Below are 15803 nucleotides of genomic sequence, written 5' to 3' on the forward strand. Positions count from 1 at the left end.
TTAGCGGAAAATTGAGAGAGTTTCGGCCAGGTCAATATATCACACGATCATCGTCTACGGGAGATGTAGAGTTGACCTATTTTTTTTTAATTTTTAGTTCCGAAACTCACTACTTCACTCAGTTGGCGCTCGCTCATTTAGAGGAAATTGATGATCGCCCATGATCGTTCTTAATATGGTTACAGTGGACACTTTAATGGAGGGGGTATGGCGATTGTTCACGCTTCATACAAAAAGCTGTGTCCACGAAGGGGGAGGGGAGGAATTTAAAAAAAAGTGTCCACGTGGTTTGTGGATGGTCCTTTATATGTTTTTGTTAGAATTAGAACAAAATAAATTGTTAAAATATACAGTTTACAAAAGACTTTTATTTACTGTATTTGTAACACTGTCTTAAAGCTCTATCTGCGATATCAATCCAAAATTTTAAGGTACTTGAAGTTCCCGTCCGTTTTTGAGAAGTGGTATGCAACGCAACATGTCGACGATAATGTTGCGTGGAAGCGTTGCAACAAGAAGCGAAAGAGGTATGGTATATAACAAGCGCAAAGGGGCGGGGCATACGTCTCCATTTTTAAGCATGTTTCTGTTGTGAAATTGACTCAGAAACACGAATTTGATAAAATTATTATCAGAAAATCGGATCTAAGGGGTCCCCTGAGCAAAAATTCACAAAAAGGGTGTCTTTTGCCTTCCTCACCTTACTGAGGAATGGCTATAAAGTCACTCGAAAATTCAACTTCTTAATTTGACGTCCTGTCGCTATCTATAAATCATGATGTTTACTTAAGAACTTCAAATGTTATGCTAACAAAACGATTTTGGCTAAAGTTCGCAAGATTGTGAAAAGGCTGTTTTTTGTAAGAAATGTTATACTTTTTTTTAGAAATATATTTGAAAGATATGTCCAAAACATTGAAGATCTGACAACCCTATCAAAAGTAATGAGCACTTAAGTGTTATTTATACACTTTTGGAGGCCGGATATCAGATATTTTGATGAATACGTTGTCCGGAACTTAAAAGACATTTCCAACAAACGATTGATGATTTGACAACCCTATTGAAAGAAATGGGTGACAAAGCCTAACGCGTTAAACTTGTTAAAGGGGAATGATGATATTTTTGATAAATGTATTCAATATATGAAAGTGAGGACGGTACCAACCACCTTACGGTGGATTAAGTTACGTTTATTATGTGTTATCAGTCTCAGATGGTAGTCCCAGATGTTCCCTACAAGCTCCAGGTTTAATCGAGTTGGTATCTGGATGGAACACTTTTTTATTTGAGTTTGGAAATTGTGCTATTTTTGAATTTCAAGGATTTTCTTTCGTTCTTCCATAAAAAAATAAATGTTCGAATTGAACTCTAATGACACACGCTTTGTATTTCTCTACAATGCCATCGTATTTTAGATTTTTTTTGTTACATTCCATAAATCTCTGTTTCTTTACATTGTACGTACTTCTAACACTGCTAGGCTTCTACGCGCAATTACCCTTCAAATTGTTTGGCTTTTCGATTCCGGTGTTCTTTTCAGTAAAAGGCATTTTTTCTCTCTTTTATCTCATCATTTATATCAAATGTTTGTCGCTTTCGAATGCAGTAAAACTAGATGTTGGCTATAAATGTGTGTTTTTACGTCTCTAGCGTTTTAACAATTGCGTGTGAGCTGATTAAATGTACCGATTTCTGTCCCTAAATTTACTTGTTAGCAACGTAACGTGTAACGTAATTGTGTTATTTTGAGAAGGAAAAAAAGGGTTGACGAAAAATTAGACATTTGTACGATTTAAATAAGCCTAGAGCGTAAATTTTGTTAGACACAAATAAAACCACGAAGGAAACTCTTACAAACTAGCACATGCACGTGTTGAAACGGTCACTTTTTTTTTTGTTCGCAGCTCTCACTCAGTAATATTTGTAGCATTTTTTCTGATTGGAAACCCGTTTAAAATTAAAGGTGAGATTATCCAACATCATAATTTATTGCTGAAACGGATGATATTTTGTTTTGTTAGCAGTCTATTTCATAAAACATACATTCGGTGTGTTTTAGCGTTAAATTAGCCGAGTGAAAAAGTTTCAACAACTGCGGAAATGCAACTCTATTTGATGCGTTAAATCTAGCTTGTTAAACTCTAACCATGCCCTGCTTAATTTCCCGCCCATCAAGTCAATCAAACAAACCTCGACTAGTCCGACAATCTCAATCAATCCCAACTAGAGTGAAGCGACGGCACAAAGATTTTTTTTTAACAAATTTTGTAAATTCGAAGAAGAAGAAGGAGAAGAAAGATGGTGTTTCCGGCCTTATTTCGCTTCGTCCTCCTTCGGAACGCCAACTCCAGCAGCTGCAGCGGCGGCGGCCTTCTTCTGATCGTCGCTGTCCTCGTCCGAGTAGTCCTCGTCGTGGGTGTGCGTCACCGAGCGGGGCGTTTCGGGGCGGGTGTGCGGCACGGATGCATTTCCGGTCAGCAGGGCCGCGTCCTTTTCGATGTCCTGTGGAATATTATAAAAAATTATTATTATTAATTTGGCAGTAAAATTGCTGTATCTCGCCAATAGTTCATTTTAGTTTGAGGTCTACATTGATTATTTTGTAAAATTGACCGGGGAACACGATGGTGATAAAATAAAACAAATAAAAATAAAAGGAATTGGTAAAAACTGAATTTTAATGCATAACACGTTAAAATATAATATTAGTGGATTTTTTATTTTTATCGAATTCCTTGAACAATTTTCTATAAAATGCATCCTCTCGAAAGTGTTTTGTTCAAATAGTTGCAAAGTTATGATTAAAAGAAAAAAAAGTTTTTTAGAAAATCGTCAAAAACAGGGGGGTGCCAAAAATAGAGGAATGGTGCAATCAGCACAAAACTTGGGATTTCTGTTAACTATCGACAGATGAACGTTCCCACCAAGTTTGGTCCAAATCGGTAAAGGTCGAATGAGCCTTATACATTTTGTAACTTTTTTATAAATTTTCCGATTAGTCAAAAAATTTTACGAATTATTTTTTTTATAATTGAAAATCGGACCAATTATTAAACGTTTTCTTCTTAGAATTAAACTTGACATGTTTAAAATTCGAAAACAAAGCATTTAAAAACGAATTAAGTAAAATTTTAAAGAGCCTTTCGACTGCATGTTAAATTTTCCAATTTACTCAAAGTTTCACTTCAAAAATTGATAACTCGGCGGCATTTTCTTTGCCCGTTTTCCAAATAAAAAAAATTCGGATTACATCGCAAAATCCGATAAAAAGTGTTAAGTTAAAAAAATATATGTTTTGATATATGATTAACTACATATTTTGTTTCTATTTATTGTATCGGTCCATCCCTAAACCACCTCAGAGGGAGAGCAACGATGCTTTATTACTACTTTATGGGTGATCTGTGTTTTCCGAAAAATAAATCTGTATCAAAATTCAAAATTTCACAAAAGAACATTACGTTGCAAATTCAATTTTACATCCTAAAATTTTATGTATTGACTTTTTTTCCAAAAACCTTGGCCGCTACAGCTCAAAATTCGGCACTTTTGTTCCAGCCTAAAATATAAATATCATAGTTTCTAGTCGATAATATTTGCGTCCGACGATAATGATAATGGTTATCGTTATCGTCGGGACGATAACTCATTTCAATGCACCAAGAATATATTTTTTGTAAATGTAAAAGTTTCAAAGCATAAACTAGTCTATGTTTCAAAGTAATTTATACTCAAAATTGATCACAAAATACCGTATTTTTTCGACAATACTAAAATTTTCTTAATTTTCAATATTTTGTTTTTTTTTTCACTTCATTAAAGTATTTTTTTCACTTTATTAAAGTATTTTTAAAAATTACTAAAATGTTCACAAAATACCGTATTTTTTCGGAAATTCTCGAATTTTTTAAATTTGTTTTGGTTTTTATTTTTCACTTTTTTTTAAATACAAAAATTTTCACAAAATACTGCATTTTTTTGAAAATATTCAAATTTCAAACGAAGTGAAATTTTGTGTGATTTTTCATTATATTAGATTTTTTTTTATGAAAATACTAAAATTTTCACAAAATACCGTATTTTATCAAAAAACTAAATTTTTTAAAATTTGTAATATGTGTATCAATTTTTTTTTTGATTTTTCACTTTACTAGAGTTTTTATGAAAATACAAATTTTTTAACAAAACACCGCATTTTTTCGAAAACACTCAAATTTTCCAAATGTCCAAAATGGTATCGAAACGAAGCGAAATTTTGTTTGATTTTTCATTGTATTAGAGATTTTTTTTTAAACACTAAAATTTTTACAAAACACCATTTTTTTAAATACTAAGATTTTTAAAATTTGCAATATGTTAATAACCAATTGAAATTTCGAATGCTTTTCAATTTTTTTGAGCTGTTTTTAAAATACTCACAAATTACGACATTGTTTGATAATTTTGAAAATTTGAGTATTTTCGAAAAATTACGGTAATTTGTGAAAATTTTAGTTTTATTAAAAAAAAACTCTATTAAATTGAAAAAGCAAACAAAATAAATAAAAATTGCAAAAATGTTTGAGGAAGTCTGGAATGAAAACAGTATCAACATTTTTTTGTCACTGTTTATCGCTTTTATACAGATATGGCATCCAAACTTCAATCTAAGATGCCGGAAAAATTGCTTGTAATTTTAAAATTTTATTTGGAGAAAATATTCTGTGAACTTTTTCTTCATTCTGATTGAATCGATAAAATATTCAGTATTCAGTATTCATTACATTTTTGGTAAGATTTTAACAAATCATTTACTTTTGGGATTAATTTTTATATGCATTGACATTTTTGAAATTGCATTTCCAATTCTAAAAAATAAATTTAATACCAAATTTGTTTGAAAATTCAATAAATTATATTTATATCAAAAATCATGCCATCTTGAAACAGTTCTTGCAAAAGACCGGAGATTAAAAAAGAACCGCGGTTCTTTTTTTGTGAGCCACGGTTCGTTCGCTCTTTTCAGTGAACCGGCTCTTTGAGCGGCTCGCTCTTTTTTTGCCCACCTCCTATAGGGCAAGTGTAACAAGCTAAGGAAATGCTCGTTAAAATCCATAAAAAACGTAAAAAATCAGTCGGATTTTGTTATAATCATGTTATTCCAGGTCTTTGGTATAACAAGTTTTAAAAGAATCCGGTTATGTACCATAAAAAAATTAATACATTCTACAGCTAGGTGAGGCAAAACGAACAACTCTTGGGGCAAAAGGAACACTGTATAAAATATAATATTTATTTGCTAACAATTGAATAGTTTTCACTTATAAACATTAGATTACAATGCATTTGAAACGTTATTATTCAAAAGATAAATGATAAATTTTCATAATAAAAATATATTCTGCGTAAGAAATTCAAAAAGATATCTTTTTTTTAATTTTTTGAATTTTATATTAAATTTCAAAAATGAATTAAGTTTTTCGATGCATCCCTTATTTAACACAAAAACGGTTTAAAAACACTTTCATAGTTATTTAAATATTTTTCAAAATGATAATAATCATTTTTTTTTATTTTTTTGCTCATAATTAAAAAAAAACCGGTACATATTTTATTTTTATTTATTACATTAAGTTGAGTAAAAACTACTGCCAAACTCAAGTTGAACTATTCTAGTTGTTTTGAAGCTCCTGCCTTCGTGGAATTACGGGCGAATTTTTATATCGCAAATTTTTGTTTTATCAAATCTAGTTAAGCAAAGATCTAGTATCATCTAGTATTATCTTCATATCACTGGAAAAAAGAATCGTCCTAATTGGTTTAGTTTTTTTTTTCCTTGGATGGCCCACCTCTTGCCCATACACATTATTTGTAGTATGGAAGGTTTACGAGCAGATATCTTTCGATAATTCTATTCCAGTGCTTGAGAGTATCCTTAAATCTTACTCGACTTCCGTGTATGCCCATCCGTTTCTCTCATTACATCACCTCAAGGCGCTCATACAAATCCTTTGTTGAGTCTTTTATGTCACTCGCTGCTGCTTCCTTTTCTCCTATTTAGGGATTTGAGATCATTTGCTATCTCACACACATATGAGCACATAGGGTTAAAACCGCGCCCAGATTCGCGTTACTTTTGATCAAACTTTTTCATATGCGGCCCAAGGTAAATCCCATGCGATTTGTACCGATAATGAAGATGGCCGGCCGTCATAACATGCTCTTCCTCACAGTACAATCGTGGGTACCTACTCCAGTGGTCTTCGTAAAACGAATGTCTTGCAGTGCCTCTTGAACTCGTTGATGTTGCTGGTGAGCTTAGTTTCGTCGGGGAGTTGATTAAACAGGTTGTATCCTTTATAAAGTAGGGAGTTCTGGGTGCAAGTCTTCTTGCATTGCAGCAGTCTGAGGTCGTCAGCTTGTCTTGTGTTGTACTGATGAATGTCACTTCCGTGTACCACCGTATCCGTCAAGTATTTTGGGGCCATCCCTTTCCTAATCCTAAACACAAAAATTAAGGTGTTGTATTCGATGCGCTGCCTAATGGACATCCACTGCAGGCACTCTAGCATAAGTTGTCTTGAAGTCAAACGGTCACATTTCAGTATCAGACGCATAACTCGGCTTTGAAGCACTTGCATTCGTTTTAGCTGCGTCCGGGTTGCAAGAAACAAAATTGAGGCACAATAGTCAAAATGGGGAGCAATCAAAGAGTTGTAGACGTGTATCTTTGCTTCTGAGGTCAGGTATCGGCTGATTCTGCACATAACTCCATACTTGCGAGCTGCTTTCCGTATCGTGTAGTCAATGTGTTCGTTAAAGTTAAGTTTTTCGTCCAGCATTACTCCAAGATATTTAATCGCTTCCACCCGTTCAACTGCCTCGCCATCTACCATAACTGATCTGCTAATGTCATTGAGCCGCCGTGTAGTCACAATCATGCTTTTCGTTTTGCTGACGTTAAGTTGAAGTTTCTTCCACCTCAGCCAATCGACAAATCCTGCTAGTTCAGCATTCATTACGTCAAAACATTCGTCCAAACTATCTCCCACTACGAACAGAACTGTGTCGTCGGCGAACAAGTTCACTTGTGCCTGCCGTAACGCTTGTTTTAGGTCGTTCATGTACAGGATAAACAGCAGCGGTCCTAGTACACTTCCCTGTGGTACTCCAAGATTCACATCCGTAGCGGGCGATGTTGCGCTGTTGTAGTTATGCCCGAGAAAAAGCATGTTGAATTTACCGTTCCAATTTTTTTTAGGCGTTGGAATGTTAATAAATGAATGGAGATTAAAATGAGTAAAACATTTTTTTTGGCGGATTTTTGATTGAACCTAGACTAGAGGGGAATTGTTTGTAAAATACTCACACTAATTTCCTTGGATGCTTCCTCGTGCTGCAGCTGCTGCTGCTGGAAGTGCATCTGCTGCAGCTGTTCGGGCGCATTGCTGGGCGTTCCCAGCTGGCGTGATCGCGTGCGCTGAATCATCGGCGCGTCCAGCGTAAAGCGCTGCTCGTGCGCAACCGTAGACTCGTGCGGCAGCAACATGGCCGGCGCCCGGAACATGTACGAAAACGGGTAGTACATCAGGTTCAGGATGGTGGCCGCGTACAGATCGGCGTAGCGCGAAACCTGGCTCGAGAAGAAGGTCTGGCGCGATCCGGACCGGAACAGCGAACCCATCATGCCATAGGCGAGATCCATCTTGTGCGTCACGTCCCGGATGGCCGTTCGCACGGAGGAAATGTCCGGCTTCTCTTTGGCACTCGAGTCCAGGTTTTTGTACAGATCGCCCAGCTTGACGTCGAGCCGTTGCAGTTCCGCAAACAGCTGACACTTGTCCGTCCAGACGTGCAGCTCCTGGACCAGTTCCGGCACGATCAGGAATGTGCGCCAGCCACGAATCTTCTTGCTCTTCAGAATGTCGCCGAAGATGTGGTCACCCACGTACAGCACGTCCTTGCCCTTGGCGCCAATCAGCTTGGTGAACACGTCGCACGAACCCCCGGAATAGACCTGGTTCGCCTGCAGCGGTCCCATGTGCGTTCCCACCCTCAACGCTCCCGTGGTCGTGTCCACCTGACGGAGGATCGTACCCTCCCCAAAGAACAGCGGCTTCCGGGCGTCCACCACGATCGTGTCGAAGTACGTCTTCCAGTCGCGGTGCGGATCTTCGGGCTTGGCGCCGTGCGGGAAGTCAAACAGGAACGTCATGATGCGGTCGGTGAACTTGTAGTCGCTGTTGGTGAGCAGAAACAGCTTGGCGCCCGACTCGCGGATTCGCGACAGCACCATCGGCAGACGTTCGTCCTTTTTGACGTACTCGTCGAGGTTCTGGAAATATGAGGAGAGTTGTTTTTAATGCATGGTCTAGAAAAAAAGTAGTTTAGTAGTTCAAGTATCTTAAACAAAAAGTCGCGTTGGATAAAATATTTAAATAAAAAGCGTCTCAGCAGCAGCATCTGATTGTTTTTCTTGGGAACAAATCTCGGATTTAGTTTTCAAAAAGACGTAAGAGCCATTGGTAAGCATAGTCCTTTAAGCATCGGTATTCGACCTACTTACGAAAAACCAATTTCAAAAATGCTTGAGATTGTTCATCTAAAAGTCTTTCAATCACCGTAAATTTGAAACAAATAAAATGTTATTTCAATTTGAAGAAAAAGGAAAATTAGTGCCGGAGGTCACGATGGCTCTTACGGCTTTTTGTTCAATCTTGTTAAAATACTTAATTTTATGAAATTTCAACGGGAACAGTCTCAAGAGCAGTATCCGATAGTCTGCCGTGGGAATAAAATTAAATTTTAACCTCACTTATGCCAACGGTCGTATCGCTTTCTTAGGGTGACTCTCATACATTTCATATGTATGTACCAACACCAACGCAGGGTTTATGCAGCCCTATTGTTCAAATCCGATCAAATTAGGTCAAATGGTAAGTTTGATCGAGTTCCACAATAGAGAATTTTACAACCCTCGGACGACACCCGCAGGGTGGTCGAGTTGCGAGTCGTGGGGGTGTAATTAAACAAGTTAAAAGGACAAACAAGACGGTTTCGTCCAACGAATAAAAAACACGTGAAGATTCTTCTACTCACAAAACAAGAATAACATTTATTCACAGCAAAGACAACTACCACTTCTTCTTCGCAGAGTGACAGATACACAGCTGTCATCGCGAGTCCAGTGGCGTACGGTCCACGTGGGGACCGCAATTCCAGTCGCCTCAACAGAGATCACCATTTCAATACGAATGCGTCTGATTCGTGTGGGGCCTCGTGGCACGGTGGTTAGCGGCTTCGGCTGCCGATCCCTAAGTTGCTATGGGGCGCGGGTTCGATTCCCGCCTTATCCTCCTGGCCTTCTATCGGATGGGGAAGTAAAACGTCGGTCCATTTGCATAAAAGAGGTTTTGGGTGACTCACCACACATAACTTTCGGACGCCTGAAAATGAGCAGAAACTTGCAACAGAGCTCACAAAAGACCCGGGGGTCGTCAAAGTGGATTGGTTTGCTTTTTTACGTCTGATTCGACAATAGGAAAACTATATTTTTTATAAGAAATTTCTAACCCTTCGGCAGTCAGTTGAGCATTAGCTTTGAAAAAGGTAAGACTTGAAGGAAACTTTACGGTATTTTTAAATTAAAATTTTAATCCTTTGCCATATTACACCATGAACTTTTTAAACATTTGGTTTTGGTTCAATATAAGCAGAGATATGGCAAATTTTTTGAAGTAAAATTTGGCTTTCATTTAAAAAAATATTTTTTATAATCTCTATTTAAAATAAAAAGTCCGAAAAGTTTAACTTTTCGACACAAGTGCTAAAAAGTTCTACTTTTCGATTTCCAAATAAAATTTCCACGTAGTTTATGTATGGCCCATTATGCATCATTACTTAAAAATTTCCAATCGTTTCGAAAACAATATTTTATTTTATTTTTTAAATCGAGGCTAAGACCGGACCATTAGTTGCTGCGATATCGACATTAGAAAATGGTGGGTTGTTTGGGTAAGACTTAGAAAACATCAATTTTTCTGTTTTAAAAAAAAGTTACTTAATCCACCCTTAGGTGGTTGTTGCCTTCCTCACATTTAGAGGGTAATGCTATCCAAAATAAATACATAAGGGCGGACCTTTCAGTGTTCTATCAACTTGATTCATTATTCATACCATCAGATTGGGTAGTCAAATCTTCATAATTCAGGGCACTTATGTGTTTATAACTTTTGGTAGGGTTGTCAGATCTGCAATCTACTGAACTCGTTGGAAAGGTCTTTTGATCACCTATTCATTGACAGGTCGCATGATAGATCCAGATAACGTTTTCATCGAAATATATGAGATCTGGTCTCTAAAAAGTTCATAAATAACACTTAAGTGCGCATAACTTTTGATAGGGTTGTCAGATCTTCAATCTTTTGATCTCGTTGGAAAGGTCTTTTGAATACCTTTCTAAAAATGTATAGAATGACGGGATTTCTTACAAAAACCACCCTTTTTACAATCTTCCGAACTTTTGTCAGAATCGTTTTTTTAGCATAACTTTTGAAGTACTTTACTAAACTTTATAATTTTCAATAGCGACTTATGGGACCAATACGGTCCAAATCGGTTCAGCCAGTGCCGAGATAATCCAGTGCAAATTTTTTGATCAACATCTCACCACACACACAGACATTTGCTCAGAATGTGATTCTGAGTCGATAAGCATACATGAAGGTGGGTCTAGGAGGTCAAATTAAGAATTTCGTTTTTCGAGTGATTTTATAGCCCTTCCTCAGTAAAGTGAGGATGGCAAAAAACACTAGGTACTGTTTGATTGCAAGTTTGATTTTAAATAGAAGTTGAAAAAAAAATAAAAAAATAAAAAATAAAATTCAAATAAACAAAAATATAGAGCAATTCTCTACCAAAACCGGAAATGGATTTTATTTGTATTCTTTGATTTGGCTCAAACTTTGTGGGGGCCTTCCCTATGACCAAATATGCTATTTTGTGTCATTGGTTCACCCATACAAGTCTCCATACAATTTTGGCAGCTGTCCATACAAAAATGGTATGTAAATATTCAAACAGCTGCAACTTTTGAGTGAATTTTCTGATCAATTTGGTGTCTTCGGCAAAGTTGTAGGTATTGTTGAGGACTTTCGAGAAAAAATAGGTACACGGAAAAAAAAATTTGCACATTTTTTTATCAACTTTTTTTCACTAAAACTCAATTTCCCAAAATACCTATTTTTTGATTTTCGAGATTTTTTGATATGTTTTAGGGGACAAAAATCCGCAACTTTTGAGCCATAGAGAAACATGGTCAAAAAATCTGCCGCCGAGTTATGAATTTTTGAAAAAATAGTGATTTTTGGAAAAAATCGAAGTTTTATGCAAAAACAAGTTTGACATAACTTTTTAATGCAAAATTGAATTTGCAATCGAAAAGTACTTTACAGATTTTTTGATAAAGGGCTCCGTTTTCAAGATATAGCCACCGAAAGTTTGATTTTAGCGAAATATTTGCAGTTTTTCAATTTTTTAAAAATAGTGACCATGAGTGACCATTTCTAAAAATATTTTTTTTTGAAAAGTTCAGAAAATTTGCTTTAAAATTGTCTAAGAGACATTGAAGATTGGACCTCTGGTTGCTGAGATACAGCGGCTTAAAGAAAACAAACACGAAAATTGAAGTTTGCTAAGTCTCACCCAATCAGCCCACCATTTTCTAATGACGATATCTCAGCAATTAATGGTCCGATTTTCAATGTTTTTTTTCCGTGTACCTATTTTTTTCTCAAAAGTCCTCAACAATACCTACAACTTTGCCGAAGACTTGGTGAATTGATCAGAAAATTCACTCAAAAGTTACAGCTGTTTGAATATTTACTTACCATTTTTGTATGGACAGCAGCCAAATTTGTATGGAGACTTGTATGGGTGAACCAATTACGCAAAATAGCTTATTTGGTCATAGGGAAGGCCCCCACAAAGTTTGAGTCAAATAAAAAAATATAAAAAATAAAAATGGTCGAAATCGGCCGATTGCGTAGAGTGTTGCTCATGTACAACGGTTAAAAGCACGAATAAAAACCATTTTTGATAACTTTTTTTTCATTTCAATGCAAAAAAATAAAACGAGACAAAAATAAGACAACATTTTTTTCAATGGATCAACTATGGTCCCCTTGGAACGAGCTGTCAAGTAGGACATTTCTGTCAAGAAGGGCTGCGAAGTTATTTTTTTTAAATTGATTCAAAAATCAATCCTTTACGGTCGTACAAACGGTCATTTAACTCAGAAAAATATGCTTTGTCGATGTGAACAATAATATCACAAATTTAAGCTTCATTTTAGGACCCAATTGCTGAAAAGTACAACTATTCGATTCCGCTAATTTTTGGTCGAGAAAAGCAGGCCGTTTCGTCGTTTGAGAGGATTCACGCCGGAATTTGATTACCGTAAACTGGGATGAAATTGATAGGTTTCGTATTTTTTTTTGCAAAATAAAAAATACTAATTAAATACAAACGGAACTGTACTGAACATAGTAGAGAAATGTTTAAATTCCTTAGTTAGTAGTTATCTACAAGATGTGAAAGGTTTAAAAGTTCATTAAAAAATATCTATGATATTTTTCCCGAGCAAAATGAGTTTGAATCGGAAAAACTTACTGCATTATTGGATTCATTGGTCAATTTTGAACTAAGAACAGTATTTTTTCAGTAACCCCATTTCAACTCACCTCCAGCGTCTTCTTCTTCAGATCCCCGTAGATGTGCACCCAGTCCACCGCTCCACGCACATCCTGGAAGATCGACCGGAAGGACATAAACAGCTCCCCATACTTAACGCCGGTGCGATCCACCTGCTCGGCATACTGCGGCGAGTTGGTGAAAAAGTCCACCAGGCACGCCAGCAGGTACGTCTCGGGCAGGTTGAACAACGTGTTCAGCACAAACACCCGACTCTCGTCCAGCTGGAGGAACTTGTTCGGGTACAGCTCGTACACTTGGGAACTAAAAAGAGGACGAAATCAGTCAGTTTGTCTGGATTTGAGTTCATTTCTACAAACTGTTTCAAAAACTCGAATCCGTGCACGCAAACGAGAATGTTGCCGTACGCGTCCACCTTGAGCAGGTTCCCGTACAGCGAATCGAACCAGAGGCCACGCACCGGGAAGGACGGATCGTACTCGAACTGGAGGATCTCGACCGGGTAGCCGAGCGTGACGAGCCGCTCCTTGACCAGGTTGAAACCGAGCTGCTCGTACTGGGGCGATTTGTACTCGGCGATCGTGTAGTCCATGTCGAAGCCATAGTGCTTGATGTTCTCGAGGTGGAGCGAACGATTTACGAAGATTCTGGAAAGGGAAGAGAGAGGTAAGAAAATGTGTTAGATGAAACCAATTATTTCCGGCGAAAAATGTTTTTCTTAAGAATTTCCCCGGAGGGGTGATCAATTTACTCTTGACCTAGTTCAATTCAACGGAAAAAGGTGAGGAAATTTGATTCTGCAACCTACGCGCTATTTTTGGTTTCGTATTCGCATCGATTTCGAGCGAAACTCACGTCTCATTTGGGATTAACCCATGGAGTGAGGATTCGCGGAATTCCTGGCAAACACAAAATGTGTGTCTCCAGACCAATTCAGGTTTAGATGAAAACGATTTCCGAGTTTTCACGGAATGTTGCAAAGAAAAACTGCTTCGCAATGGATTTTTTTATACTGCTTTTCTTTAAACTGAGTAGAATCAAAAAGGTGTCTTTATTATCAAGATTTCATTAGAAATCAACAATAAAAAAAAATCGGTTCGGAACTTGGCTTTCCTCTCTCGCGCACGAAAGGTCGGTAAAAGGAAACTCAAAAAATTATCATCTTGATTAATCGGCAGAATATCTATTTCACTACTACACTTGCAGGAGTACCGTCACAAGTCGAAAAATGACCTGTCACTTTTTGTAGATGGGCAATGTGTGTAAACAGAAAAAAATAAGTAATATTAAAAGGGGCTAACAAGGAAATTCACAAAAAAATCGAGAAGTTTGGGAGCGATTTTCTTTCGCGTGTTTCGTCTCCTCATTCATTCACGGCGATGGAATAATCGTAAAAAATCAATTTCGCTTGCGAACTTTCTTCACCCGCGAAAGAGAGAGGATGCAAATCACGCAAAAGAAAATCGCTCCCGAAATTCTCCAAGAAAATCAATCTGCTTTTTGTGAATTTCCTTGTCAGCTCCACTCTAAAATATTTATTTCACATTGTTTACACACATTGCCCATCTACAAAATGTGACAGATCATTTTTCGACGTGTGACGTTACACTTACAAGTGTAGTAGTGAAAAATGTTCGGCCGAATAATCGAGATGATGATTTTTTTAGATTCTTTTTACCGATTTTTCGTGCGAGAGAGAGGAGAACAAAAAAAATCTTCGGATTTTTTTTCTCTTGATGAACATCTAAGGATTTTTTTTGATGATGATTATTCCAGCAATGTCACGGGTGAAGGAAGTCCGTAAGCGAAAATGATTTTTTTTGCGATTATTCTATCCCTAGACTGAATCTTGTGTTCCGAGCAATGCTTGAAAAGGGATCTATCACTGAACGGGACTGCTCGATATTCGATAGAACTTTCTGTCAGCGATCATTTCCCAAAACGATATTTGATCGCTGACACACAACGCCTATCATGACCGTTATTGCTTGGCGACGGTCGATGAACGTAAACACGAAGACGAAACGAACGAAAAATACCACCAAGCAGCCGCCCGAACGAGACAACGTGCTCTTTCTCTCTCTCGTTTTTGTCTCTCTTCCTAGTGTATGCTGCGTGGTGACAGAAATAATATGATTGCTATCATTGGAGAGATGATCGGAATCTCGGTAGAATGTCAAACGACCGCTCTCCAAGCGATTTTTCTCCTGGAGGGAAGTCAATGATTGTGTGAGTGGCTTTGCGTAGCACTCATTCCTTTGTGTGTGAAACGAACGAAAGTAGAATGTAAAAATCAGGTTGTCGTGGTGAAGACGATTAGAGTGCTCTGCAGTAGCGTGCCCAGCTCCTCGAGGAAGGTGGGGCAATTATATGGACGTTTAGAAAATTTCGTCGTTTATGGACGCCCCCTGACTAAAATTAGAACAAATTTCTGAGGATGGTGGGGCAGTTGCCCCATGTTGCCCCACCCTGTGCACGCTAGTGGTGCTCTGTCAGCTATCACAAACAAAGTCGAAATTTCGCAAGCCCTGGTTCCGAGAAACTATTGTTTCACCAAATTGTCTCCACGTCATTTTCCCAATAGAATGGCATATTGTGTGGTTTTCTAGATCTTCCAAATTCTATCGCATTTTTTCGTTTTTTTAAAAGTTGTGGTATGGATACGGACTTTTATTTTCGAAAAATAATAATTGGTAAAAAAATTTGGTGATTTTAATTTAACTTTTATCACTAAAACTTGATTTTACAAGAAAAACACTATTTTAATTTTTTATTGATATTTTAGTACAAAATGCCAACTTTTCTGTAGAAATTTGTTAAAAAAATCACTGACCGAGTTATGAATTTTTTAATCAATACTGATTTTTTCAAAATCATTTTGGTCGTAAAATTTTTCAACTTCATTTTCGATGTAAAACAAATTTGCAATCAAAAGTACTTTACTGAAATTTTGATAGTGCACCGTTTTCGTTATAGCCATATTTAAGTGATTTTTGAAAATAGTCGCAGTTTTTCATTTTTTAAATTAGTGCACATGTTTGCCCAGTTTTGGAAAAATATTTTTGAAAAGCTGAGAAAATTTCTATATTTTGCTTATTTGGACTTTGTTG

At 37.0% G+C, this 15803-nt stretch overlaps 1 protein-coding gene across 4 annotated transcripts in view; it reads right to left on the reverse strand.

Moving 5' to 3' along the window:
* Nucleotides 1-1364: 1364 nt before the first annotated feature.
* Nucleotides 1365-15803, reverse strand: part of LOC6045821 (cytosolic purine 5'-nucleotidase) — a 105108-nt gene continuing 90669 nt past the window's right edge. For all 4 annotated transcript variants that reach the window (XM_038254928.1, XM_038254913.1, XM_038254917.1 and 1 more), the window contains 4 exons: nucleotides 13053-13340; nucleotides 12723-12996; nucleotides 7352-8317; nucleotides 1365-2505 (listed from right to left, as the gene is read on the reverse strand). In XM_038254928.1, coding sequence (XP_038110856.1) covers nucleotides 2317-2505; nucleotides 7352-8317; nucleotides 12723-12996; nucleotides 13053-13340 — 1717 coding nt within the window. In that variant the 3' untranslated portion in view covers nucleotides 1365-2316. The remainder of the gene's footprint in view (nucleotides 2506-7351; nucleotides 8318-12722; nucleotides 12997-13052; nucleotides 13341-15803) is intronic.

This window comes from Culex quinquefasciatus, chromosome 1 (genome assembly GCF_015732765.1).
Source record: "Culex quinquefasciatus strain JHB chromosome 1, VPISU_Cqui_1.0_pri_paternal, whole genome shotgun sequence".
In the NCBI taxonomy this organism is placed as follows: domain Eukaryota; kingdom Metazoa; phylum Arthropoda; class Insecta; order Diptera; family Culicidae; genus Culex; species Culex quinquefasciatus.